Raw genomic sequence first — 27,065 nt, forward strand, 5'->3', positions numbered from 1 at the left:
TATATGTACATATATTATTCTACATTTTGTCTGTCAAAAAACTTCCATAGACTCCAATCATAAGACCAATTCTCACTTCCAGTTGACGACAAACGAAACTCGCCCGACTTCAATTAACATTCACTAAAACAACGAAAAAAAATGAATTGTTTGACGGCTTCACACACTTTTACCAAATTCAGGCGAACCCAAGCGCGAATCGGTGATATACACCTATTATGCAAAAAGCATATCAACGCAAAAAAAAAAACTTTGAAACTAATTTCCTCATATATTGCTTACAAAATAAACATTTCAAATATGAAACCTAGCAGCTAATTTCCGTTGATGAACAACAAAAGCCACACCAACTATTTGAGAAATGGGAGCTGTATAACCGGTACACGGTAAAAAATTGAATTATATAAGTTTACATGGCACTAAAATAACTTGTATTGCTAAATAAAACAAATAATTTAGAATCGCAAATGGGAAATAGAAAATATATATTATTTTACATCTTTTTATTTTTCATTTGATTTAATGTGTAAAATGGCAAGCTTTTATTTTTCTGACTGCACAATTTAAGGCAGACCCAGACCTAAGGCGAAGCAATTCGATTACTTCCCCATGGGGAAATGTTGCAATATATGCGAGCAATGCTCAAACATAATTTTAAACTGGCCAAGACTTACGAAAGCGAAAAATGAGTTAACAACAACGGCCACTCAAAATGTTAATGGAAACGCAGCAGCATGAAAACTGGTAGTATGCAGGCAACCGCTAACAGACAACGTTGAACTTGAGCTTGAAATACAAGCCAAGCGGAGCCAAAAGAGAAAGACGGGAAGGGGGGAATGAGGGAAAGGAGGGGGTTGGGAGGGGTAGTGAAAGAGGCACGCGGTTGATTTAAGCCAAGTTTGTCGACAACTGCATTTGTTGATCAACCCAAATGAGGTCAACGCGGCGTATACGTAATTTGCGTTAAATGACAAAGCAATATGTAATAGCCACACAACACTTATGAAACGCAGATATTCGATTACAGTCGAACTTTTACAACCCTGAGCTCTATCGGGATAGGAAATCTAAACCTGTTGAATAATTGTAAAATACATTTAAATATATGTCTGTAATTATTAAGATAAAACCAATATTATTTATTGAAATCAATTAATATTTGAATCTAATTGTATATTTTGTTATGCAAATCAGTTAAGAATTTTAGTTAGTTTAGTAAAGCTTCATAAAAAGTTTTTTTTTTCTATTTTCTAAAATCTAATATAAGAACTACTATTATCTATTAATATTAGCCTTAGCATTGTAGTAACTTTACAACATTTCATATGTTTCGTTTAAGTTACAGAAGATCGACTGTATTTGTTGTGATTATTGATGTTTGCTTGGTGTTTATATGGCTGTAGACTGTTGAGTGGCGCCGGAAATGCGCATCATACGATAAATGACGCCCACTGCCAAACTAGCACCACCCACCATCCCCCCACCCAATAGTTTTCCAACCCACCCCGCGCCGCCCCCGCTGGCCCATCGTTTTTGTTGGCGTCGCCTGTTTTGACAGTTGACGGTTTGCCGGCAAAAATTCAAAAAAAAAAAAATTTAAAAAGAGAGAGAGAGAGAGAGAAGTGCTGGCCAAAGAGTGCAGACATCGATGACGCAACAGCGACGTAAGAGATTCGGCCCCGAAGAGAAGCGCAATTTTTTGCTCCAAGCAAACGACTGGCTTTGCACACCAGTCATTCGCTGTTGAACAGCGGCCGTGGCAAGTTCAGACGGCAGGCAGAGTTTCAGAGAAATAAGAAACCAGGCCGTAATACAAATACAAAAAGCAAAATAATAAAAATTATACAAAAAAAGAAACGTATGAATAATAAAAAAAGGCAAATAAAAAGCAACAAAGTGGAGCGCACCCCATAAGCAAATCATCGCCGAGACACTCGAACACGTTGCTGCTGCTGTCGCTGTCTCTTTCGGCCAGTGCGTTCGCTCTCTCTCTCTGTCGCGTCGCGTAACGTAAGCGTATTACAAAACAAACGCCAACGTAATCAAAGAAATAAATAAAATCAAATAAAATAAAGGCGCCTCGCACGCTCGCGTGTTTCCCAGTGTAAATAAATGAAATAAATAAATTAGTCACAAATTATTAAAAGGGGGTCCAAGTGCAGCCCCCCCACCCAAAATTGCCGCACACCCTTGCCGCGAAAGAAAAAAATTAACCCGTGTGTGCGGCGGGGTTACGTAAAGCCGACGGACAAGCGCCGTTCCAAGTTCTTACAAAACAAAAAAAATAATAACAAATATCAAGCACATAACACGAGTGAATAATTCGATTTTTTTGCACGCGTGTGGCTATAAATTTTTGCCAAACAAAAATACATACAACAAAAATATTTAATAAATTGCAAGAGGGATTATTTCGTGCTTGTGTGTGAGTGTCTGTGTGTGTGATTCTTGAGCAACAGTACGCGCCGCACCCCCCGCGAAAAACCGCCCCTTTTTTGGGGAAAAACAAGGAGGCGCGGTTCAACAGCGACAGGTAATTCCATTTGCTGTGCTCTCTTTGGCTCTCTTTCGCTTCTCTTTCTCTGCTCTTTGTGTGTGTTACGACATCAAACCACATGCTATGCCTGTGTGTGCGTGCGTGTGCATGGGTGTGTGTGTGTGTTCAATGTGAATGAACGCTCGACAAAGTTGCGTTTTCAAAGATTGGCACATTCAAGTCTCTCTCTTAGGTTTTCGCTCTTTGACGGGGAAAAACAGTTTTTCATTTGCTATCTGCAATGATTGTGAAAACAAAAAGTGCAACTGCACGAGTGGGGGGGGGGGGGGGGGGGGGGGGAGCGGGGGGCAAAGTGAGGGGGCGGCTCTTACGTGTTGCCATATTTTTAAAGGCATTACTAAGCGTTTTTTCTGCGCTGTTTTGTTGACGTTCTGTGGCCAATTGAATTCGGCCTGCACTTGATAATCATTTATATTTAATGTGTGATAAACTTCCGCGGAAAATATATCGTAACGATTTTGTGATAAATTAGCTCAGATAAGCAAAAAGCAAACGGTGTGCCTACTATTAATTTTTCTTTTCTTTGGAAGACCAACTTGCTAAATTAAAGACGTCAAATGCAGTGAAAAAATAATTCATTGAAACTCATTAAAAAAGGGTTAGGACGTTTTACATGAACTTTTAATAAAACACGACTTTTTAATAAAGTAGTTTGAGTACTACTAAATAATTAACAAGTAAAAATAGTTAATTGGCTTATTAACCAAAATAGCTGTTGAGGCATGTAATACATAATAATTATGCATACATAATTTCAGTAGTTAAATTGCCTGACAAAAGTTGAAGCAAGACAAATATTCTAAAAAAACAAACTCCTGTTTATTTTGCTCGAATCTGTCGCTTTGTCATCGCTTTCGTAATTCTCTGGTTAACAGTTTCCAATCCCCGATAATCTACTAAAGATTCGCCAATTTGTCGGGGTCACCACCCAATATTCGTCAGCTTCCAAAGCGAGAAACTGGGCTCCATCCCTCTCCCTCTCGCCCATATACGCCCCTCTCTCTCGGTTGACGTTTAGCGTTACGACACGCAACGTACTACGAGTATTATGCGACGTTTGTTGCCAATGAACAAGCCGCAACAACACAGTTCGCCCACTTGGCCCAAAACGAAAAACGTCAAAGGGACAAGAGGGACAAGAGGGGCATAAGGGGAAGGGTAATGGTGAAAAATATGGTTAGCTGAAAAGCAGGAAAAACCTATTTGCATACGTCATTGGGCGAAAAGGTTCGTCATGACTCAGAGTCGTATATCGAGGAAGCCAGACTTCAAAACAGCTGGATCGCTGTTATATAAACAAAGTCAAACCCAACACCGAACTTATGTAAGGCCCAAAGGGACTGGGCCAATTAGTCAGCGAATGAGTGGGTTCTTGTGTAATCGGCGTGAAATCAAAACTGAAAATTGAAAAAACTGAAAACTGAAAACTGAATACTGAAAAATCACAAACTACTATGTATAAATTTTAGTTGCTAATTGGCTTGCCTCAATAAATTCTTCAGCCCAGTTTCTTTTGTAGTTATTTTGAGCTATTTATATGAGCGTTTATCGCCGTCGTCATTGTCGTCCGTTCAAATACAATGTCATAAAACGTGTGAGCCAAGCAAAAAACGGCAAAACAAATGGGAAACCAATAAAACAAATATCAAAGAAGAAATCAAAATGTACAAGACCGAATAAACGCCACCATTAAGGCAATGAAAACATGTGTGATTTCATAACTTCGAGCATGATTTCATAATTACGACGAAAATTACCATCGGAGCATAATCAGTTTATAGCGCACTTGGTTATGCAATTTATGGGCTTACGTGACGATTAAAGAACTCTATCAGAACTTCTGGGGTTTTTCGGACATTAGCAAGAGACTTGAACAACTTTGTTGGAATTTTCATAGCTGAGCTGTGGCTCATATCGTATTTGGTAAATGTTGTTGACTCATTTCATAGGGGACACAGAACAACTGTCGTTTTCAATCAGTTTTTTACAACCAAGCAAATAGCAATTATTTCAACTATCGCTCAATGGGTTTATCACACTCGTTGCTGTAAGTTCCTTTATCGACTTCAATCAGCGCTCGCCTACAATCACTTATCGTACTTAAGGCAAACAATGTCTGCATTTAGTTGACTTAGAATACTGAGAAAGGCCGTTGTAAATGTAGCTATATACACATATTACATGTCAACGCTGCCATTTTGTCTGACTGACGACGGACAACGGTGATAGAAATGCAGTTTGCTGTTTGTATCTGCGATTGGCATTGCATAATACTGTGAAAAATAAAGCAATCTACAAGCTATTGCCCTGAGGGCGTGTTCAGGTAACCGGGCTCCATATATTTGCACTTCGCTTAGGAACATTTATCGGATGCGGATTGTGCAATACGACTTTACGTACACGGAACTGCAACCACGATTGCAGCGGGATGCACGTGCAGTTATATGAGGCGTATACATAATTTTTACTTACGCAAAGCCGAACGACAACAGGAACAATTGGAATCGAGTGCCTAATGGCTTGTTTGCCAACTTTTCCCTTGCCCAATACGCTTACAATGTTTCACAATGCCAGCTGATATAAAAGCTGGAGCTCCCTATCTCAATCTCGTTCGTCACCTCTCTACTTTATATACTGCTTATATGGTTTCCATTCAGTTCCAAGGTGGAGATTGCGCTGTTCTGCTGAAAATGATCTGAAAGTGGATTCTCTCGAGTGCTAGAATATCAGCTTTCGAAAGGGAAATTTCTAGGTTGTTCATTCTTCAATTCCAAGTACAAACTTATCTGAAAGTGTGGACTTAAGGCAGAAGATATAATTTCCATATAATTGGGTTGCATGATAGCGACTTATTTAAACTTTAACATCTTAGCCATTGGTAGCTCTTATTTTCTGTTACCTATAACCTATAAACTTCAACCAAAAAAAGGGGAAAATACCCAGATCTTATGTAACCTGCAGCCGAAATTCTATTCCGAATATAACATGCGTGTTTCATTTTCATTATTTTTTTTGGGTCGCCGACTCGATCAGAAAGTCTCATGTAGATCGTATATCTGCAGGCATATAAACACACCCTTGATAAATTCATTTTCTTGGCTAACTACCAACTTATAAGATATTTCAGCATTACTTAACAACGGGATTTATGCAAAAGCAGAAATCGCCTGATATAAAAATGATTTTGCGCGTGTTTCTGTCTGCGTTTTTTCATCGCTGCCAATGAAGAAAAACTAAAAATTTCATTTGCACGCAGCTTTGTAGTTTCATTTTATTTTGGCACACTTTTGATTGCCTTTGCAAATGTAAACAAATTATAGGCGAAAGAAAAAAATAGAAAAAAATAGCAAGAGAAGGAATAGCGATCTTGATGCCGGGCGGACGACAAACCAAAAAATTGTTTACATAACAAAACCAGAATGCGAAGGCAAACCGAAATTTGCAGGTGTAAGTGTGCGCTGTATCTGTATCCGTGTGTTATGCCGGCATTGTTTATCTTAAAGATACAATACGAACGACGTCAACAGCAAAACGTGCGCACAATCAAAAATAAAATAAAACCGAAACAAGCCAAAAACCAGACAAAAACAAAAACACACTCTCTTTAATGAGCTTCTCTCTCGGGAATTTCGTATTCGTCTCTCACAAACACATGCTCACGCAGCAATGGTTCTCGAAAAGAGAAGAACGTAAGAGAGAACGCCTAAGAGCAGGTACACGTGCGCAAGTATTGGTATAAAAAGTATCTGTGTGCCGATGATTTTGATTTCGTTACTTTGGCCAGCGTCCGCGTCAGTTCGCTCTATGTGATTCAGTGTTAATTTTCATAATATTATGTAATAGCATGTGCCGCCGCCTGGTTGCGATTCTATTCTATGCCCTACCTTAACGGCAATTATATAGTAATTTACTTGCTGCGATTTAATGGATTTAGTTTGGCTTTCTACGGCTTCCAGGGGGCACTTGCGAAAGTTCATTGAACTCTACAGCTACTTTATATAAGAACTGTGCCTTAATAATTAGCTCTGTGCTAAGGTGCCGAGCGTCACGTCATCGCTTTTTGGGCCTGGTGATGTGGGAAATGCATTTCGAGTGCGTGATATCTCTGGCATTCTCCAGTGGTTAAGTAATAGATACAGTAGTTCTTCTTCCTCTTCTTCCTGGGCCACCCAGTAATAAAAGAGCGCGAGAGAGAGGGTTCTCTCTTTGATTTCATTGTGTGTGTGTGTGCCCGTGTGTGTGTGTGTGTGTCTGTGTCGGCTGGGAATTATAAAACAGAATCAAAAGCTGCCTCCGAGAATCAGTCATTTCATTTCTTTGCCTGCTATTTATTCTTTTTTTTCGAGCGTTACGTAAAACCCCTATCTTCTTCTTGTTCCGCTTACTTCACATTCTCTCTTTATCTCTCTCGCATACATATATATGCACATATATTTCTCCCGGAATCGAAATCAAAATCCGACTCATATTCTCTTTGTTCTCTGTGTGTTTTTCAGATGCCTTGCTGCTGTTGTCAAAACTTCTTCTTCAGTTCAACTAAAACGGCCAAAAGCAGAGCACGCAAAAGATTAATTGATGGCAAATGAAGTGGCTAAATACATACATCAATTAAATTCAATAAATCAAGAAGTGAACGAAAGTGAAGTGTAGTGCCGTGATGAGGGATATAGATATTGTATCTGCCAGATAGATTAACCCAACTGTTGCATACGTGACTGCAGGCAGCTACGAAAATAAATAAATATTAAATCACAAATCGCGCCGAATACGATCGGATATAGCCATCTACGAGTATACAGTGATGCCTCTGTCGCAGGGCTATTGCATGAAGCCCTCGCTGCGGGCGATGAAGTTGCTCCGCCAGCAGGAGCAGCAGGATCAAGGTCACCACATGCCACCCAGCAGCCCGATACAGTGTTACCTGCCCCACAACGACGGCCAGAACTCGCTGCACTATCTGCTCGCCGAATCCTTCGCCAAGGTGGGCAGTCTGCCCCAAGCCTTCGATGTCTACGAGTTGATAGCCAGCAGCCAGTTTGATGGCCATGTTCCGCTCGACAAACTCAATACACTGGCCAGTGCACTGACCACGCACATCCGGCAAATGGGCGGCATTGCCACGCCTACACCCATGCCAACGCCCACACCAACGTCCGCGGGAGTGAAGAGCCCCAGAATATCGGATAGAGTGGACATGATGCCCTGGTCCAGATACCACCATCCGGGCAAACAAAACCAGGCGGAGCCAGGTGACTTCCTGCGCGACGTGGGTGAATCTATGGATGCAGCCGATGGCAGCCCCCTGGATCTGCACTCACCCACGCGAGAACTACGCGTACCGAGTCCGCTGCAAGAGTTGGAGGACTTCGATCCGCTGATGTGTCCGCTGTGCGGCGATATCCTGCGCTGTCCGGTGACCACCAATTGTGGCCACACCTTTTGCCGGCAGTGCTGCGAGACGATCACGCAGTGCAACATCTGCCAGGTGCGCTTCCCACGCATCCAGGCATCCTCGCCAGTACCTCCAGTCTGCGCTCTGACCACAACCACCGCGAGTGGCGCGGCAACCAGCCTCTTCACAGCACCCACCAACCACAATGCGAACCTCAGCCTGATCAGCTTCCCCGTGGGCTATGGCGTCCAGCTGGCGTCCAGCGTCCATCGTCTGGCCGCACCACCCATGACAGTGACCACCACCACAGTGGCTTCCACAACGGCCACGGCCACCACCACCATGGCGTCCACTTCGGCGGCAGCTGCCCTGGGCCTGAGTGCCTATCCCCCGGCACATGGTGGAGGCAGTGGCTCCAACGCCATGAAGTTCATGCCGGACGTCCTGGTGCGCAGACTGGTGGAGAAGTGGTGGGGTCCCGATCTGCAGGCCAAGAAGATCAGCGAGAAGGCCAGCAGTTGCATGCACCTCAATCTGCTCGACGACGCCCTCAAGTTCTGCAATGCCAGCTTGGAAAAAGGTGAGTTCCAATATTAAGCACTTGGTATATTGGGGAGAATCAAATCCTTCTTTTTCTTGTGCACCCAGAACCCAACATTTGCCTTAGAATTTCTCTCTGTGGAGCAGCAGTCCTTTTCGATTCGACTGCAATGGGGGGAGGAATTGAAAAATCAATAAAGGGCCGGGCCAAAAAATGGCATGGCTCAATAGACTCCATTTGCTGACGTCAGGCGAATGGAATGAACGTATTTGTGGCGCAACAAGTATCGCACAGGAGCACCGCCCACACTTAATTCAGTGGACCCATGCGGCGTATGCGTATTTTCCACCATTATAGCCAAGAAACTTTGCTCCCCACAAATGTCAACTTGTTACTCTAATTGTGTGTGCTTAGCGCGACAAATGGCACTGGCCCAAGGCAGGCCAAGGACCCAATTATCAAATATTTATTGAGCAAATTCAAAGTAAATAAACCTTGACAGAAGGCGGTGCGAGCGGCACAAACTGTATCTGATGGATACGCGCACCGTGGCACGCGCTCAACGCGCCAGCTCAACTCTTTTCGCACTCGAAATGATATACCCAGAAATCACGGCGCTTTTCTTTTTTTTTAAATGAATTATTAAGGCGCTGAGTCAGTCACTTGAGCTCAAGAGGATTTTCCCCTTCACTTGGAGGGAACTCACGAGAGAAATTTTGAAACTAAGAACAGCTAATTAATCACCTCCGTTTTTCCCAGAGACAATTTTGTTCTTGCACCCCGCAGTCTTTTAACGAAAATAGTATTTTCTATTTTTTAAAGAGAAAAAAAGAATCAGAACGATTTACGCACTTAGAAATCCATCAAACAAAATGCCTAAAGTTGAACCGAAGTGAACAAAAGACAGAAGGCACCGGACGAGAAGCACTTGACTCGTCAAGAGTTTTTCTTGGGCGCAAACAATGGAATGATGGACAGAATTAGGTGGAAGTGGGGAGAAAAGTCGGAAAAATAACTAAAATTAACCAGATCTGTGGTCGATATTTTCGTTGCCTGGCAATTAATAATTTTCGACAATTCTTTGACTTACGAACTGTGTATTTGCAGTATCGGCCTTATTTTTCTTTTTCTGATTTGCAAAAAGTTAGAGCTAATCGATTGGTTTTATCAACGCTTCAATTTATTCGACTTGGCCAACATAATTGCAGCTATTTAGTGTTTACCAATCAATGTTTGTGTTTCGCTCGGTGATTTTCCGCTTTTATATACGAGTATCTCTGTTTACGCCTGCAAAACAAAATTAGACGGAGACTCGAATATACGTTTTTTTTTCTGTGCCCAACGAAAAATTCTCTCTGCCCATTCGCTTTCACTGGGATATAAAATAATGCATCAGCATGTCTGTCATTTCCATGGGCATTAAGTTGGCTTTTCGTGGCCACGTGGGCGGTGGACAAAAAGGTGGGCGGGTCACCTAAAGTGCGGTGTTGCTTTCATAATTGCCATTATCAAGGTGTTGGTACTTCGTCAGCGCGCTTTTGTGATTAGCCAAATTGTGTGCTGACGCATCCATCGTACGACTTTGTTTACCCAAGGCATTATAATCGAGAGCGGACTTGGGGGATCTATGTGTCGGATTGAAACGGCAGCAACGTTCCAGCTGACACGTAAACAACGAATAATATTTCTTGGTCTATTTATATGAAACCAGTGTATTTGTTCTATTTCTTTTGATATTGTGTCTTTCTTGTTATTGCTTCTCTTTCGGACGCCGTAATCAGTTATTGACTCTTGCTGATAAAAATGGGGCATTATTTTTTTGGGACAGTGGCAGCGGTGGAAAGAAACAAATTCTGTTTTGATAAGCCGACTGCCAAGTCACGTCTATGGCGAGAACTCAGCCGAAAATGCAAATCGATAGCAATTAGGTTGGCAAACAAAGCGTTTCATCGGGGCTTACTTCAATCGAATCCGAGCTCAAAAAGCTACAACACATCGCACATACGCCGTGTGGTACAAAGCCAAGTGCCCCACTTGACAATGAAGATGTCAGGGCAGACTGTCAGCACTCCAGGATGAAGGACACCCAGACACACACAGACCCGTCCCCTTGCAGGATTTTAATGTGCTGGTGAAATGAAATGAGCTTGTGTCTTGTGTCCTGAGGCAGACATGCACAATTTAATTTACGTATGTATACGTACGGCTTTTTACGACCTGAGTCTGGTAATGTAGTCGTTCACCTCATCAGGAGTTGCCGTTTTTCGCCAAGTACACGGAAAATAATTAACAAAAACGTATTACCGAGCTGGCTGAGTGGAAAGTGGAAAGAGTTGTTAAATGAGCCGCAAGGACTTGGCCTGAATACATATTTGGCCAGCATGGTTGGTGTTGTTCCATTAGAAATATTGCATTGAAAATGCCTTCATGTCATGCAAGGCTTTATTCCTCTGACTGGTCCTAATTTAATACATTAATACACGTATATGTTTGTGCATTAAATGTATATGGCTTACATTATATGCGGATCGTATAATTATATAGCGTGTTTTCGTACTGACCACTTCAATGCATTTAATGTTCCCTTTTCGAGTCGGAGTTTGTTGGAATGAAAGAATTTTAGCACGAAGCATGCAATTAATTTCGTTATTTTTCTACGACACGTGGCATTTTCAGCCTAGTTGCCACCGATTTCCATTAGCTTTTATGGCCGACTGGACTTCCTTTCGGCCTCAAATCATTTCTTTAGTGCTTCGTGGAACTTGAATTGTGCCAACGACTCCTGGGCGAAATTTTTTCAATTTACGCGGCTTATTAAGTCTTAATTTCTTGGTAATTAGCAGCCAGAGCTCACTAAAGGCATTGACTTCCACAGAATTTCACTGGCCAGCAATTCTTATTCTTCGGAATGCGATCTTATCTGGGAGCTCAGTTTGTGACACATTTGTGATTGCTGGGAAAACTGATAATTACATGTAAAACGTGCTGGGCGCTTAAAAGATACTACGTTATTTGTAGGTTTTTAAGATAAGTTGTAAGTTTATATATAAATATTTTCCCATTTACTAACAATCAGACAGAAAACGTTTTATAATTGTAATATGTAAGTCGGACCTAATCATGCAATACAAAAAGTAAAAGCCTTTTTATCTGTGCGTTGCAGCAACACTGATTTTACAGACTTTTTTATAAACCGCGTAGTTATCAGCATGAAAAAATGTCATTGTTGTTTTGATGATAAGAACTGCACTTTCTCAGCCTATTTTCAATTTCCATCAAGGGCGTGACCCTGAACTCCAACACACTTTCCTGAGCCCGAGACAATCAGACTGGAGGCAAAACGAAATCGTGTGAATAATATATCCATTCATGTGATTAAGACGTGACGCTTATCGCTCACCCAATGCACCTGATAAAGCCAGCCCATAATACTATATACAGATATTTATATACACTCGATTTGTGGTTATTGTTTGAAGAGCACCTTGATCTTGTTAGCTTTGTTTTCCACTGAGCTTGAGTACTCGTGCCATAAAGCATTTGCTGCCTTCATTGTCGTCATTCTTCTATTTTTAAAATAAAATCCAAAGTCTCTGCAGTCGACTCGCGTTTTGCAATTATTCAGAGTGACTGCACTCATTAACATTTGTTTCTAGCCATTTCATTTTTGACTGTGCTTTTGATTCTGCCCTGCCTTTTTGCTCGTGGTAGCTAACATTTTTTAATTAGCCAAACAAGAGCTGGAAACAGTGCGCCTGATTCTTTGTGTGCACGGCAAGAAATCAGACCGTAGTATATGGTCAGATGTTTAATGCCACGAAATGAATTCCTTTTAAAGACTTACGCCCGCCCATGCAAGTTAAAAATACTGATTATAATAGAAACTTTATTTTTTGATTTATTTATTGACTTTCACCTAACAATATTTCTTTTTGTGTAGTCAAAATGCAGGCAGCCAAAAATTTATTGCGCACTTTGAGGTCGTTGAGTTCTTTCCGTGAAAGTGAACAAAGAGCCAAGGGGAAGGGCAAGCGGGGTAGGCAAGAAAGTGGGAGAGAGTTTAACGACCACAAAATTCGACTGGCCTTGAGAAAGCCAGTTGCCAATGGCCGTCACATATACAGATACAAATACAGATAAAGATACAGATACAGATACAGATTTGCCTTAGAATGTAGTCGTGCAAAATGATTGTGTTAATTTCTATCGCAGATTTGTGCTTTCTTTTAGCCATATTATTGGGTATGTGCGATTTGATTTATTTCATTCCGTGTGTGCTTTCTCCACCCCCGCCCCAATAAATTCGTATTTCACAGACGCCATGCGTTGCATAGCCGGCATTCCCCGTGTGCACGTATCTACGTATCTGATAGATACTTTTTGGCATGCCCATTGCCTCACATACCCCCTACCCTCAACCCTTCGACAAGTTTGGCGCACATTTCTCAAATGCCATCGCACATTTCACTAGCTAGCAATGGCTAAGGAAAAAAACTAGAATCAAGAAAACAAAGAAAAAAGAATTTACAAGACTTTCAAATGAGAATTCTAACCCGAAAGGAATTGTTTGTGCCTTCGCCTCAAATATTCATTTGCTGTGGGCCTGAAAATGTTCGGGTCGAGTAAATGCAAACTTTTCCCATTTCAAGTTAAGTTTTGGGTATTTACTTCTGGAATTCAGTTCACCCATGGGTGCGGAGTGGGTGGTGTTCTATGTGGGTTCTTTTTGAAGTCAGAACCAGTTTTTAGGTGTGGGCGAGGTTAACCAAGTGAGATACATATGTGTATCGGTGATTGTCTGGTTAACCAACTGCAGAAAGTTCTGTGTGGAGTACGTCAGTTAACTGATTATTTTCAGTTGTTTACTAAAGGTGCTTTCAGTACTCGACAAACATATATAATTATTTAAAAACCAGTTCAAATTGTCTCAGCTCAAATGTCTCATACAGTTACCTAATTGCGACAAAAATATTATTTTAATGCCGCGACTTGCGATGAGTGTGTGACGTAACGGTAATAACGTAAACATATTTCCTGCTATTTAGTTTACAACGAAATGCTGACATGCACATCCATTCCAATGACACTTGACACTTGCGAATTCTGGTTCTGTTGGGAATAAAGAAAAATATTCTCTTTTATAACCGCATGTGAATTACTGCATTGAATAGCTTTATCAATTATTCAGTGTTTCATAATAGTGCCACACCATAAAAGGCGCAACACAGTAAGGAAAACTTGAGTGCAAGCCAGGCTTTTCCACTTCTCACATTTTCCCAGCTCTGCACCCACAAATTCTGTCAAAACAAGCTGACTGACGTAATAATCAGCTCACGAGCTTGGTAGCAAGGAAAAATAACATTGAGACATTTTCCTAATTGAGCTATGCGCCCTCTCACTCCGCCAGCAAGATAAAATACTTATGCAAAAAAAAAAAAAAAATAGGTAACACAAAAATTATATACAAAAAATGTGTTGCTCCTGTCGCTCGTTTCGTTTGTTTCTTGCTGCCGTAATTGCATAATGAGGCCAACTGCAATTGCGACAAGACAAAAAAAAAAAAAAAGCGCAAGCGTGAGTCATAAAAACAACGCAAAACGCTTCGGCCAGATTGTCTATTAAGTAATATTCTATTGTAAACTGTGAATTACGATTCGCAAAATTCACTTTCAACATTTGCGAGCGGCCAGCAGCAGCAGCAGCAACAAATCAACTGGCAGATTACTCAATTGACTACCGCTGCAATTGCAAAAGCTATAGCTCTATCGCTATATAGCCATAGCAAAATCAAAAGTAAGTCGCCCGCTCACTTATACAAGCTGCCTATCGGGCCCTCTCTTTCTAATGGCCTGCATGCCGTCTCTTTCGGCTGCCGTGGCTGCTCTCTGACTCGTTTGAATTACAGTTATGTCATAGAACGTAGGCAAAGTTGTTGCTGCTGTTGTCGCTCGTGTTGCACTTTATCGCATTGCCCAACAACAACAACAGCAGCAGCAGCAGGAATAGCAACAATTGCCACAACAACAATAGCTGCCCACAATCAGCAATCAGCAAACTGCAAAACTGCTAGCAATAATTTGTTAGACTATTGAGTAATAGACACGGGCGCCCAGAGATCGCCATCATTCCACCTCATTCCATTTGATTTGATTCCACGGTAAACTGTTGCCCCAAGCTGCAAGTACAATCGCAACAGCCAATCCAGCCCTCACACCCTTAACCTTTTTATCCTAATCAATCTATTGAAAATTACATCAGCCTGACATTTTCCGCACAGCGAATAAAATCCACAAAGCAATTTCCACGGGGCGTGTATGCTTCAAAAGACAACTCAGCTACACAGAGATTTTCCAAGATTATTAACGACTATTAGATGGAAATCACTATATGAGCAATATTTACAACAAATACTATTTATTACTTATTTATGTATTATCTTTGAAATCCACTAAAATATAACATCAGGTGCAACAAGTTTAAGTAAATTAGAGAGGTGTTTGCAGGAGAATTAGGTGACACAATAATTTATATATATTTAGAATAGATACACACAGGCTTTTCTTTTAAATGTTGACACCAACAAACTAATGATAGAAAACAAATTCGACCTTAGCTCCTAACATATCACGTAATTTGCTTTATAAAACAGCGATTTGAAATCCGGTTTGATTGTTATTGAAGCATTTTAAGGGGCGATTTTTATAGCCCCTTTTAGCTAAAAGTTATACAAGGGGAAGGCTTATTTTTCCCAGTGCCATTATGCAACAATTACTGGCCAACACTGCCATCGAGTTAAGGGGAGTGTTGCCTAATTGATGGAACGAAGACAGAATGGAATTATAAAAGCAAAGTTCACTGCGATGACATAATTGTTTTGGATTTGATTAACCCGCAAAAAGGGATTTCAATTAGTATGGCTTTTAAGCAGCGAAAGCTGTTAACACTAAATGATAAATCGCAAACTTTTCTACTTTGGCAACACGGTTAGCATTCAATTTGGCTATTTGGGTCAGACTGTCAGGAGCACTTGGAGCTTGTTTTTATTTTATTAACAAGCCTGACTGAAACTAAAATGTTTTTGCACCCTCCCATTTTTTCTTAGTTCTTGCTGAATAAAAGTTTTCGTCCGAAAAAGTGAGGAAAAAAGGCCAGCGGAACTTTTTGCTTTAACCATTCTTTGTGTTAAAATGCGTTTTAGCCAGGTGCTGGTGGCAACAACAAAAGAATAATCAAAGAATGTGCCAAGATGTAACAGTTGTAATATAATTTTATTGCTTCCTTGAATTTATCGTAGAACTTTACTAATTTTAACAAAACTCTTGGGTAACTTTGTTTACCAAATAACTGGTAATTTTCTGTGGAATTTAGTTGGATTATTTTTAAGTTAAATAGGGGATTTTTTAATGTGGAATTTAGTTTGAATATTTTAAAGTTAAATATGGAATATTTTAATGAGGAATTTAGTTATAGCTAAATATAGTGCGCAGTAAATTTATATTTCTATTGAGTGGTACAGTTAAACGAAATAAATTGATACTGTCACTTACAAAATACTAATTAAGATTGAAATATATTTGTTTAAAAATGGAGTAGAATGCATATATGTCTTTAACATTATATTGATAGTTACTGATTGCCCAGAAACAACTTTCAAAAGCCTCCCATTGTAACAGTTGCCACACAGCGTTGATTATTTAATCGCCGATAGGAGCGAAGAAAAAAAATTATTACAAAATTGCGAACTCCTCTGTTGTGGCAAGCAGAAAACCAAAAAAAAACATCAGACGAAGACAAAAAAAATTAAAAGCGAGACGAAAATTTGAGAGCATTTACAAATCACGATTTAATTTCCACGCGGCAACAACAAGCCGAAAGCCGAAAACCGTTGAAATTGGCAACAAACAAATGAGCAACAATGGGTTTCTGGCGGTTGGGGGCGGCATGGTTAGAGGGGCGGGGCGCGGACTAAGCGTGAAAAAGACAAAAGACCAGGGCGACCACGACAAACATAAGAAAACGGGGGAAACTGAGGCAAATCTTGGGCCTGCAGCTCAACGTAACCAACAACAGTTGGCCGCTGGGCCTTACATAACCAACAAAAAAAAAAAAAGAAAAAATACAGAAATAACGAAAAAAAAGCTCCACTTACCAAACAAACATAATAAAAGTGACGTCGACGTCGGCGTCGCGCATTTGACTTTGACATACTTTTTCGACTTTGCAGATGGTAACCAATGTGGCCAACAGAGAGCGAGCGCGAGCTGGCCAAAAGTTGCGGAAAACGAAAAGAGCAGCTGTCAAAGCCACGCTTGACACTCACTCTTACGCTTTCTCTTTGGCCAGCGCATGGTGACCTCTTTTGGCCACGGCGAAAAAACTGTTGCTTGTGGGCTTTTTCCACTCTTTCGACGCGCACATCACTTCTCTTACTTTGCCGCCGATTGCACAAGTCTCGGCTCACGCAATGTTTTAGCCATGGCCAATACCCGCCCCCGGCCCACAAAACTTACATGAGTTTACTCATATTTTTGGCAGCTTTGCATAAAAAGCCGGTTACGTTGGCCAGATATAATTTTTTCCAGCTCCGTTCGCTTATCGAACTGCGTTTAGGGGCTGATTGGCGTCTCTGGTGATTACATAAGTGAAAACCAGACCGAAATAGGCATGGGACAGGGGAGAATATACGTAAATAGATCTGCAAAATAAGAAAGAGAACACTACTTTAGAATTAATCTTAAAAAGGTTTCCAACAATCACCATAGTGAGGATTTTAATTAGGAAATTAACAACATTTTAAAGGCAAATTTGGTCGGCTTAAATTTTGAAAGGCAAGTAGCTAGTAACTGAATATAAAATCAATCAATTAATGATATTTTTTATAACCTTATATTTGACACTAGTGCAGTAGTAACCAAATACTTACACATTTATTTTCAAATTTTTTAAAAGTGTGTACCCAATTTCGCTCAGTTCACTAGCCACCCTAAATGACTTTTAAGTGGATTATTGCCATACGTTGTCGCCATCCCCCCAGCACTCAGCCAACTCAAAATGTAATGCATTTTGATGGTTTTTGGTTTTCGGTTTCAGCCTCTCTGTTTTGGGCTTAGCCGCAGTTTTGCTTTGCTTTTAGGCGTCAGGTGGTCAGGTCAGCCGAGAGTCGAGTTTTTCCCATTACGACCTGCCCTTCTGTCTGGGAAATCAATTAACTGCGCGTCAGAAGCGCGTGTGGCAACGGATGTGGATGTGGCAGTGAATGTGGAAGTGGATGTGGATGTGCATGTGGGCACATGGACATGGACGTGGTCGAACATTTATCAAACGACATCTGGGAGGGGAGACACATATGGGCCAGCAGAGCAGACATATGGCAGGAAAATGGTGGCAGTTGGGTGGAAAAAAGGGTGTAGTGATTAGCGAACTGGTACCAAAGTCATAAAACTTGGTAAGACCTAGTTTTCATAGCTAACAACAAGAGTTGTCACCGAGCCATTTAACCATTTTATAAACAAATCTCCTGGGCTCCTTTTATCATAACTCTGATGAATGTAGTTTAAGCAATTTGCTTCTTTGGAAACTTTCTTATCATTGAGGGCGAAGTGGCATTAACAATTACTTAAACTTATCTCCCAAAGAATCTATAATTATGGCTTTGAAGTTGTCGGCCTGCCGTTTTGTACTTCATTTATATATTATTTATCTCAACCCTCAACGCATAAGCTGGCTGACTTAGCAAACAACGTTGAAAAGGAGCGTAATAAATATACAATAAAATACTTTTGTGTATGGGACAACTTCTCTACATCTTACGACTCACATAACGTGCGACTTCCGCACTTGTTTTTGGCCCCATAACGACCACATCTTGGTCACCAGTTGACCTTCAGCCCACTGAACGAGCTGCTGCTCATTGGAGCGTTTTGAAATCGTTGTTGCCGTTTCGGCTAAACATTTTCAAATATTATTTGCGCGCTTCGTAAAACTCATGAATGCCTTGGCATTACAGGAGAAAAACTGCAAAACAATATATGTATACAATATATACAATATTGAGGGAATGTGTTTTTTGTTTTGTCTTGCTCGAATGAAATTTATGTTTGATTTTATTTGCGTGCTTGCGATTTGCTCGAAATTTTTGGTCGTACAGCCGTTTTTTTTTTTTTTGCTCCAATTTGCCTGAAGGTTGCGCTTGGTTGAGCAAAAAAGTAAACGACGGAGAAGTTATATAACGCTTGAAAATGAAGTTCACTTCGCTGAATATCTCCCGCTGATTTACCTTGAATTATTATTTGTGACGAACATAAACAATTTACGTCTCAGATAAAAATGGGGTTAAATCACCGTTAAATGGAAAGCTTCTGCTCGGCCAAGAAACATGTCTTATAATTTTCAATTTTTGAGCTCTCCATAAAAGTGACACCAACGCAACATCAACTGGGCAATTTTGGCCTTGGCTCAAACTGAACTCTGACATTTTATCTTTGCGTACTCATCTTTTTTGCTCGCTTTGGATTTCTTCTTTTTTTGTTTCTTGGTTTCCAGTGCCGAAAATTTATGCGACAACGCATGGCGATATTTCCCAGATGTAACCCGCGCAGCAGCAGCCACAAAAATCTTCACAGTCGGTTGAGTTTCAGAAAACAGAAAAACAAACAAAATATAACAAGAACAGAGAACAAACTGCGAACATAATTCCAGCAGTATTTTTCAGGATTTCCGGGGGTTTGACATTCGACAGACTGAATACGACACTCGTACTAAATATCCACAAACACACGAAAGTATAAAATTAAATAGCCAGCTGTATTCAATGCTAAGCTGCAGTTTATTCCACTTACTCTGGTTGAACATCATTGAAAATAACGCATACGCCATGTGTGTCTCATCCAACGAACACGAGTGTGGAGTGAGAAACTTATGTTTTTCAGGAAAATAACACAAATGGAGGCGAAATATACATGTGCACAAGAGCACATTCGAGTAATTTACACAACAATTGTCTGTCATATGGCCTCGTAAAAATTAATCATATAAATAAAAATGAAATTTTATAGAATTCTTTACCGAGTATTTCAGTTGCGGACTTAACGCCGAATAGCCAAAGGCGAATGCAAATCGTAAAAACAATGCAACTGACTGCACTTCCTGAAAGTGAATAATTATTATTTTGCCACATATTCTTTTCAAGCATTTCACGTTTCCGTCAACGGCATCCAAAGTGGCCAAGTGAGCGTTCATTCATGAAGACAATTATAAAGGCAAATTAAGCAGGCAAATGGTAGACGCTTTTAGTTGCAATATATCTGCCTAGAAATGCACAATTCTCGACAAATTTGAGTTTAACAAGGAAATCCCAAGGCGATTTCTATAGAAATTAATTGGTCTAATCTGAAGGAAATTTTGGCAAGGTGTCGAATAACTCGAATTTTCGAAAGACAAATTATAAGCGATAAATTTTGACAAATTAATAAATATAACAAGGATGTGAAATAAGATAGATTGTTCAAGGAAATGTTAGTAAATTAAAAGGAAGCCAATATTTGCTCCTAACAATGGTTATTTCCTTTAGATTTCATTTGGGTTTCCCCCATTTAACTGCTGACTTTTCCCCAAATTCGCATATTTATTTCGCTCTTACATCGAGCGCCGGAACTTTACGAGGGTCATAAACTTAACTCCGCACAATTAGCTTCATCTGCATAATGGTCATATTTTATGCGCGCGAATAGAGTGTTAGCAATGGGGGTTTCGCTTTGGTCTGGCCTGCTGCGCTCCAGTTATCCCCATCATAGACATCAAAAAACGGTCAATTTCCCAACGAATTTCGGTTTGGATTCGTTTGGACGAGAACTGAAAACTGGGTACTTGGAATTGGGAACTTGGAGCTGGGAACTTGGAGCTGGGAACTGCGGGTGTCGCATAAAGTTTGCCATCTTTTCGCCGCCCGTTTATGGCCGCTCGTTTCCCGTCTCACTTGGCGCATTTTTATGGGCGTTCATTTAGTATTTAGGTCAGTTTTCACCATCCCTTCGGTCTTTACCCCCTCTTTATTTCTCCAGTTTCCTTTTGCATAATAATCCAGTGTGTGTGTGTGCGTGTGTGTGTGGTGCTTGTGTTTGGCAATCAGAGCTCGGACCATGCGGCGTATACGCAATGTGTTTATTTTTAGCAAATTGTTTAACTGCCTTTAAGCACAGCTGAATTGAAAAATTAGCGTGGACATGCATTCTTTGTAGCTACTTTGTTGCTTTGGCGTTTAAAAATAAATAAATCAAATGATCGGCGGGCTGAAATGCCTTTGTCTTTATATCAGGTTGTCACATCGCTCACACGTTGTCTTTTTGCGGAAATCAAAGTTCGTAGATTTCTGTTCTCATTATGCAATCCATGGCAATGCCGTCTGTCAGCCGCCAAGGAAAATTCGCCTCTCTCCTCAATATTCATTGCGGTTTTTTTTTTTTTTTCTGATGTGGGAATTTTGCAAACGATTTTTAATGTACGTGACGAAATCTGATTTTGAGTGCATACAAACGCCAAAACGACACACGCTGCCACGTAAAAATATCATAAGAAATATACACACTGAGAGAAAAGTATGGCGTGGTTATTAAGTGATATAGTCTAATTTTCTTAACTTAATATCTTAGTAATGTTTCTTGAAAGGGTATAATTTTATATAATAATTTTGCTACCGAAAAATATAAATACTATATTTACTGTAATATATATCAGTATTAAAAGTTATATTGCTTTTGTTTAGATATATAGAATAGATGCATTTAGTGGTTTTTTCCAGTGTAGGCAAAAAAATATATAAATTGCACACATATGAGCATTGTCATATCTGAAGCCAAATGCAATTTATCAACAGTTGGGCTTAAATTGTCTGCAGCGTAACGGAAACTTGGCCCCGCGTGGAAGATGTTGCTCTATCTTCGGGTTGTGGGCACTGACGGGGTGGGCGGCGGGGGCGTAGAGCGTAAAATTCTCTAATAAGTGCAAATTGGTAGCGGTGGCAATAACAACAACAACGGCTAACAGCCAGCACAACAACGCCAGCCAGCCGTCAGCGTTTGGCTTTGCATTTTAATTGAATTTCTGTATTTTTCTATACAATTTTTTTTTTTTTTGCCCACTCGCTGCGGTTGTAAGTAGAAGTATCTGATGGATACGCACACACATAGTCGCAGATCGAACGGGAAGTAGCCGGTCAGCGAGAACGTGGCCGCCTTCAGTGTGATATAATGTAGAAATGAATATAATTAGTATGCATAATACATATAGTTATGGCTCTGGACTCGTCGGCCAAAGGGGGCGGGTGAGGTGGGGGTGATGGCCCTGGAGATCGAATGATATTATTGCATAATAAACGGGGAACCACTTTCGAAGTGGGAAAAACATATGGGAAACAGATGGAATTGTCGGAAAATTTGCCATTGGAGGGGACAGCTGTTATTTTTGCTCAGTTAACAGAATATTTGAGATGCCAAGCCATAAATAAATAAATCCCTACATAAAACACTGCATAAAGTAATCAATTTACTGTTATAGTCAACTCTTTTAGTTGCCTAATTTCATAAATTCATTACAAAGTAAGCTGATAAATTACTAACTACTGATAAAAGACCAAAAGCTGTCTTATCTCACGTAGAGCGAAGGCTCAGAAAACGTTTAAGGAATAATCAGCCAAATTACATTCAACCGTTATCTGACAGGGCCCAGTGAGGTGCCGTTATGTTTTGCCACCTCCATGCACATAACAGTTAACCGCAAATCCAATCCCAAAAGCGTTATCTGGCAAACACCATATCATGGGTATTTATTTTCGGACTTCATTCGACAGCCAGCGAAAAACAACATCGAAATGGAGCAACGAAGTAAACAAGAAATATTGACAAGTCATTTACATAATCAACAAGATTTAGTGATAATCGGAGGTGTTATTTCATTTATGCTAAAATCTTGATAAATAAATGAGAATGTATTCCATACAATCCAAAAGTTGCATTGCGTAAGTTTAGATTATAAAATATTATCTATCAACAAAATGCCAATCGTATGTTGCGACAAATGTGGCAAAATGTAAATAAATATCTCGGCTGGAAAATTGGCGGAGTGAAGGGAGCGCGCTTTTCGCACATTACATGGGCATGTAATCGTTTTGTGTAATTTGTGTAACAATTGGAATTACAACAAAATCGCTTATAGGGCCTCGTACTTGATATTATATAGGCATCGTTGTTGTTGCAGCTACTGTCGTTTTGATGTTGCGCCTTTTTATGTTGCGTAATGTTAGGCTACATAATCGCGTTTTCTGCTTAACAGCAGCTGCGCGCGTCTTTTTAACATAAATATTAAAAACTCTTGCGACCTAACAGTGCAAGAGTACACTTGCAAGAGAAAAGCCTAACAGCCGAAGAGAGGCCGAAATTCTCGTTGGCTCTCTTAGCGCGCCGCAATGTTGCTGGCAGTGTTGCTGGCAACATTGTCTACAAGTGGCCTACGTGACGTAGTGCGGGTGATAGAACTGTGTTGCTGAGGGGGTGGTGCGCATAGGGTGGTGCAGAGGGGGTGGGTGGAAAATGCATGACCTAGGCACAGCAATGACTTTCTATTCTAGGTGCTTCGCACTCTGCTGTTGCTGCTTACCTTGATTTCACTTTCACATTGCATTTGCCGATGGTCGAAGTTCGCGCATTTGATTGTAAATAAATAATAAAGATTGTCATACATTAGATTGTAAAGCAATTTTGTTCTGTTTGTCTATTATATAAATATTGCAAATAAACAAAAGACTTTAGGTGAATTTCAGCAGCTGTCAAAATTAATGTCCACGTGAAACGGAAAAACATTTTGAAGTGCAAATGCAGATGCGGAAAACATAGTTGACGCGTGTTGAACATTTGCCCAATCCCACACCTTATAGACTGTGCTTACACGTCCATGTCGTTACATTTATCTATATATATCTTAAATATCGGCAGACGTAATTGCCTTGGCTGCACGCCGAACTGTTTCGAGTTGCCAAGTTTTGACATTTCATTTGAGTTTCATTTCAATTGACATTCATGTGGGAATCTACGTGATTTACAACGCCTACTTGTCGCAGTAAAAATCAATTAATATGTTTACCTTTTTGTTTGAATATTTTTCTAGCGCCAGCAAATTTCAAGAGTCTCTGCCTGCGTGCCGAAGTTCTTCTCAAACTGAGCCATTATCAAAGTTCTCTAGCGGACATCGAGAATGCACTGAGAACTCGCTGCACTTCGCCCAAGGTGAGTTAGAAATGAAATGCACTTGCAGAATGTATATTTATGAATTTTATGGCACTTTTCAGGCCCACTACTTGCGGGCTTTGGCTTTGAGCGGTCTTGGCCGATTGGAGGAGGCTTTGTACAACGGCTTTTTGGCCATTTGCCTTGATAAGAAAACCAATCTCAGCAACTCGGAAATATTTCAACATGATCTCGCCAAGGTAAAACCCACGAGATTAGTGCAAACTAATGCAGCATATGGTTGTAATAACAATTTGATGTTCTAGTTTGAAGAAATTTATTGTCTGCACTATTTTTGTTAATGTCTAGACGTCATTAAAATTGCATTTGCTTTTGAAAATACGAAAGGAAACATAATTACAACCATACAAATCAGTTAAATCGAAAGTCACTACCTTAACACAGATAGCAGAATTTGTAGATATCTATTTGAATGTTGAAGACCTAACTGACCAATTCTTCAAACGCAGATTCTCCAACGTCTCCTGGCCCAACTGCCGAAGAATCGCAGCTCGCTGAGTGGCGCAACGCCACCAGTTTTCCAGCAGCAGCACCGCAACTTTGGCACCTCGCGGGCGCCGTATCCTCTACTTTGGGAGCAGGTGCGAAGGCGCAGGAAACAGCAGCACCACCACCACCATCATCTCCACCACCACCATCACCATGTCCACTTGGACGATGTGGAGGATGAGTTCGGCCACTATGACAACTACATAATGGCTGGCGATGACATGGAGGAGGAGGTGGAAGTGGAGGTGGACGGCGGGGAGCCGGGCTCCCTGCATTTGGATGGCGACTTCCTGTTCCCCAGTGCCCTGGACTTCATGGATCACCATCGCCATCAGCGGCACGTCTTCGAGCAGAAGCAGTTCGATCTGCAGCCCCGTCGCCATGCGAACCGGAAGCACTGCAAGCGGAAATGGTCGGTGGCCATGGAGCCGCTGGGTGGCAAGGACCTCGAGGAGGAGGATGTGGATCCGGCGCAGGCGGCTGGCGAGAGTCAGCGGTGTAGTCGACTATTCGCCGGTGTATTGGATCGCACGCAGCAGGAACTGCAGCGACTGAAAAGTGAGTCAATTGCGATATAATTGTTATAATGTTAGTACGATTAACTGATGACTCATTTCCCTCTGCAGAACTGGACAAATCGGCTCCATCGCTGGCGATGAGCTCGGTGGCCGGGCAACTGATCGATGCCAGTGACTTCGACTGCGTGGTGTGCAGCCGGACTCTTTGGAAGCCGGTGGTGACGCCGTGCGGACACACGTACTGCCTGGTATGCTTGGATCGTTGCATGGATTACAACTCCCCGTGTCCATTGTGCATGTCACCACTTGTGGAGTTCAATGTCAATGCCAGTGCCAGTGCCAGTGCCAGTCAGCATCCGAATTTGAATCAGATCCACCTGCATCCGGGCTCATCCTCGCCAGTTCCATTTGCGCTGGGCAAGCGGCCGGTGACAAAGTTCCTAGAAGCCGCAATGAAACGATTCATTCCAGACCACTACGAGGCGCGATTCCGCCAGGAGATTGACCAGGAGCCCTCGGTGCCAGTGTTCATCTGCACCGCAGCCTTTCCTGCCGTTCCATGTCCCCTGTTCGTCTGCGAGCCCAGATACCGGCTAATGGTTCGTAGAGCCGTTGAGTCCGGCGACAAGACATTTGGCATTGTGCAGCCGAATGGCGGAAAGTCGCGCTACTACGACGTGGGCACCATCCTGGACATCCGGGACTGCGTTCAGCTGGGCGATGGCTGCTCCATTCTGAGCACCATCGGTTGCAAGCGATTCAAGATACTGGCGCGCAACGAGAAGGATGGCTATGAAACGGCCAAGGTGGAGTACATCTGCGATGAGCCGATTGCCGACGAGCAGGTGAAGATCCTGGCTGGAATGCAGGGCGTGGTCCTGGCCAAGGCCAGCGGATGGTTCGATAGCCTGAGCACTGAGCAGAAGCACGAGATCTTGCAGAGCTTTGGCCAGATGCCGCCACTGGAGCCAAACTGGGAGCTGATCAGCGATGGACCGGCGTGGGCGTGGTGGATCATAGCCCTGCTGCCCCTCTCCCAGCAACTAAAGGTGCGTTGAGTGGCTTACATATTTTTACGAATCTTTTAATCACAATTTCAACCTTATCAGGTGGACATTCTGGCCACCACCTCGCTGGAGAAGCGGTTGCGTGCCATCGACAAGACACTCGACTGGCTGCACGACCTGAGCCACCCACAGCAGCCGGCGCACCACCCAATGAACCACCACCAGCAGGCGCCGCAGTCGCCGCAGCAGGCACACCACCTCGATCTCGATTGTGAGGAGCAGGAGGCCGCTTCTTCCGGTTCCGATGAGTGCTGCCTGTTTGCGGAGACCGGAAGTGAGCCGCACACGGACGAGGAACTGCTCCTCTAAGCCGCCTAGATGATCATCGGCTTTTAGTGGGCCGATAATACAAGAATATAGAGAGAAATTAAAAGTCAGATATCTGCGAGGAAACACTCTTTTGTAAATTCTGTGTCTAAGCCATTTCGTTTGTAATCGAACGTTACGTGTTAATCCTAGGGGCCAAAACCGAAAGCGAAGCAACCTTAGCAGAACCAAAATTATCACTAGATCAGCAACATAATCCTTAGCTCTAACCATAACTTTCAGTGTGTAATGTGTATTGTAAATGTGTGTAAGCAACTAGAGAGCAAACCAGAGATATTTGTTTAAAACCAAACGAAAAGATGAGAAAGCCCAGAGGAGAAATACCAGTGAAACAATCAAAACATGCTTTTGGCTCAAACCCATGCCCAAATATCCATAAATGCTAACTTAATATCCCTATGTCGACTACAACCACATTCCACAGATCTTGAAAATACGTTTGCCATAGCAAAAGGAGCAAAGGAAAGGAAATAAACAAGAAATTAAAAATATACAAAATCTCTAAGCAAGCAAAACTCATGGTTTCTACAAACAACATACAAGTACACAAATTTTTGACCATTAAACAATTTTAAAATTACTAATAAAATACAAGTCAAAGGCCAATAAACGTACACCTAGAAGAACAAACAAATCGTATAGGAAAGAGCCAGGAGCCAAACAAGCTCTTACAAAAAGTTAAACTTCTCTTCATTTACTTTGTATAAAGCGGCTGGAACTCTAAGACAATCTGCAATATTTTTTTGATATACCTAAACGAAACTGAATACTATATATACAAGAGTAATTAGACGAAAACTGTAACTAGTAACTTGTTATGAAGAAGGCGTATGGGAGAACTAATGTGTTAAGAAATTTGAAATTACCTTTCTGTTGAC

At 41.4% G+C, this 27,065-nt stretch overlaps 1 protein-coding gene across 1 annotated transcript; it reads left to right on the forward strand.

Annotated features, from left to right (window-relative positions):
• The first annotated feature begins 1,732 nt into the window (after positions 1–1,732).
• On the forward strand, positions 1,733–26,548 carry LOC6543945. Its single transcript, XM_001971366.3, has 7 exons — positions 1,733–2,533; positions 7,054–8,529; positions 23,647–23,765; positions 23,828–23,965; positions 24,236–24,833; positions 24,902–25,842; positions 25,903–26,548. The coding sequence occupies exons 2-7, from the start codon at positions 7,359–7,361 to the stop codon at positions 26,167–26,169; spliced, it is 3,234 nt and encodes a 1,077-aa protein (XP_001971402.3). The 5' UTR covers positions 1,733–2,533; positions 7,054–7,358; the 3' UTR covers positions 26,170–26,548.
• The last annotated feature ends 517 nt before the right edge of the window (positions 26,549–27,065 follow it).

This window comes from Drosophila erecta, unplaced genomic scaffold (genome assembly GCF_003286155.1).
Source record: "Drosophila erecta strain 14021-0224.00,06,07 unplaced genomic scaffold, DereRS2 tig00000021-arrow-pilon, whole genome shotgun sequence".
NCBI lineage: Eukaryota > Metazoa > Arthropoda > Insecta > Diptera > Drosophilidae > Drosophila > Drosophila erecta.

What these genes read in the sequence shown, in the direction of transcription:
- LOC6543945 (XM_001971366.3), top strand. Translation starts at nt 7,359, where the DNA reads ATGCCTCTGTCGCAGGGCTATTGCATGAAGCCCTCGCTGCGGGCGATG. An exon ending in CTCGCTGCACTTCGCCCAAG is followed by an intron (nt 23,766 to 23,827) that starts GTGAGTTAGAAA and finishes GGCACTTTTCAG; the next exon opens with GCCCACTACTTGCGGGCTTT. An exon ending in CCCTCTCCCAGCAACTAAAG is followed by an intron (nt 25,843 to 25,902) that starts GTGCGTTGAGTG and finishes CAACCTTATCAG; the next exon opens with GTGGACATTCTGGCCACCAC.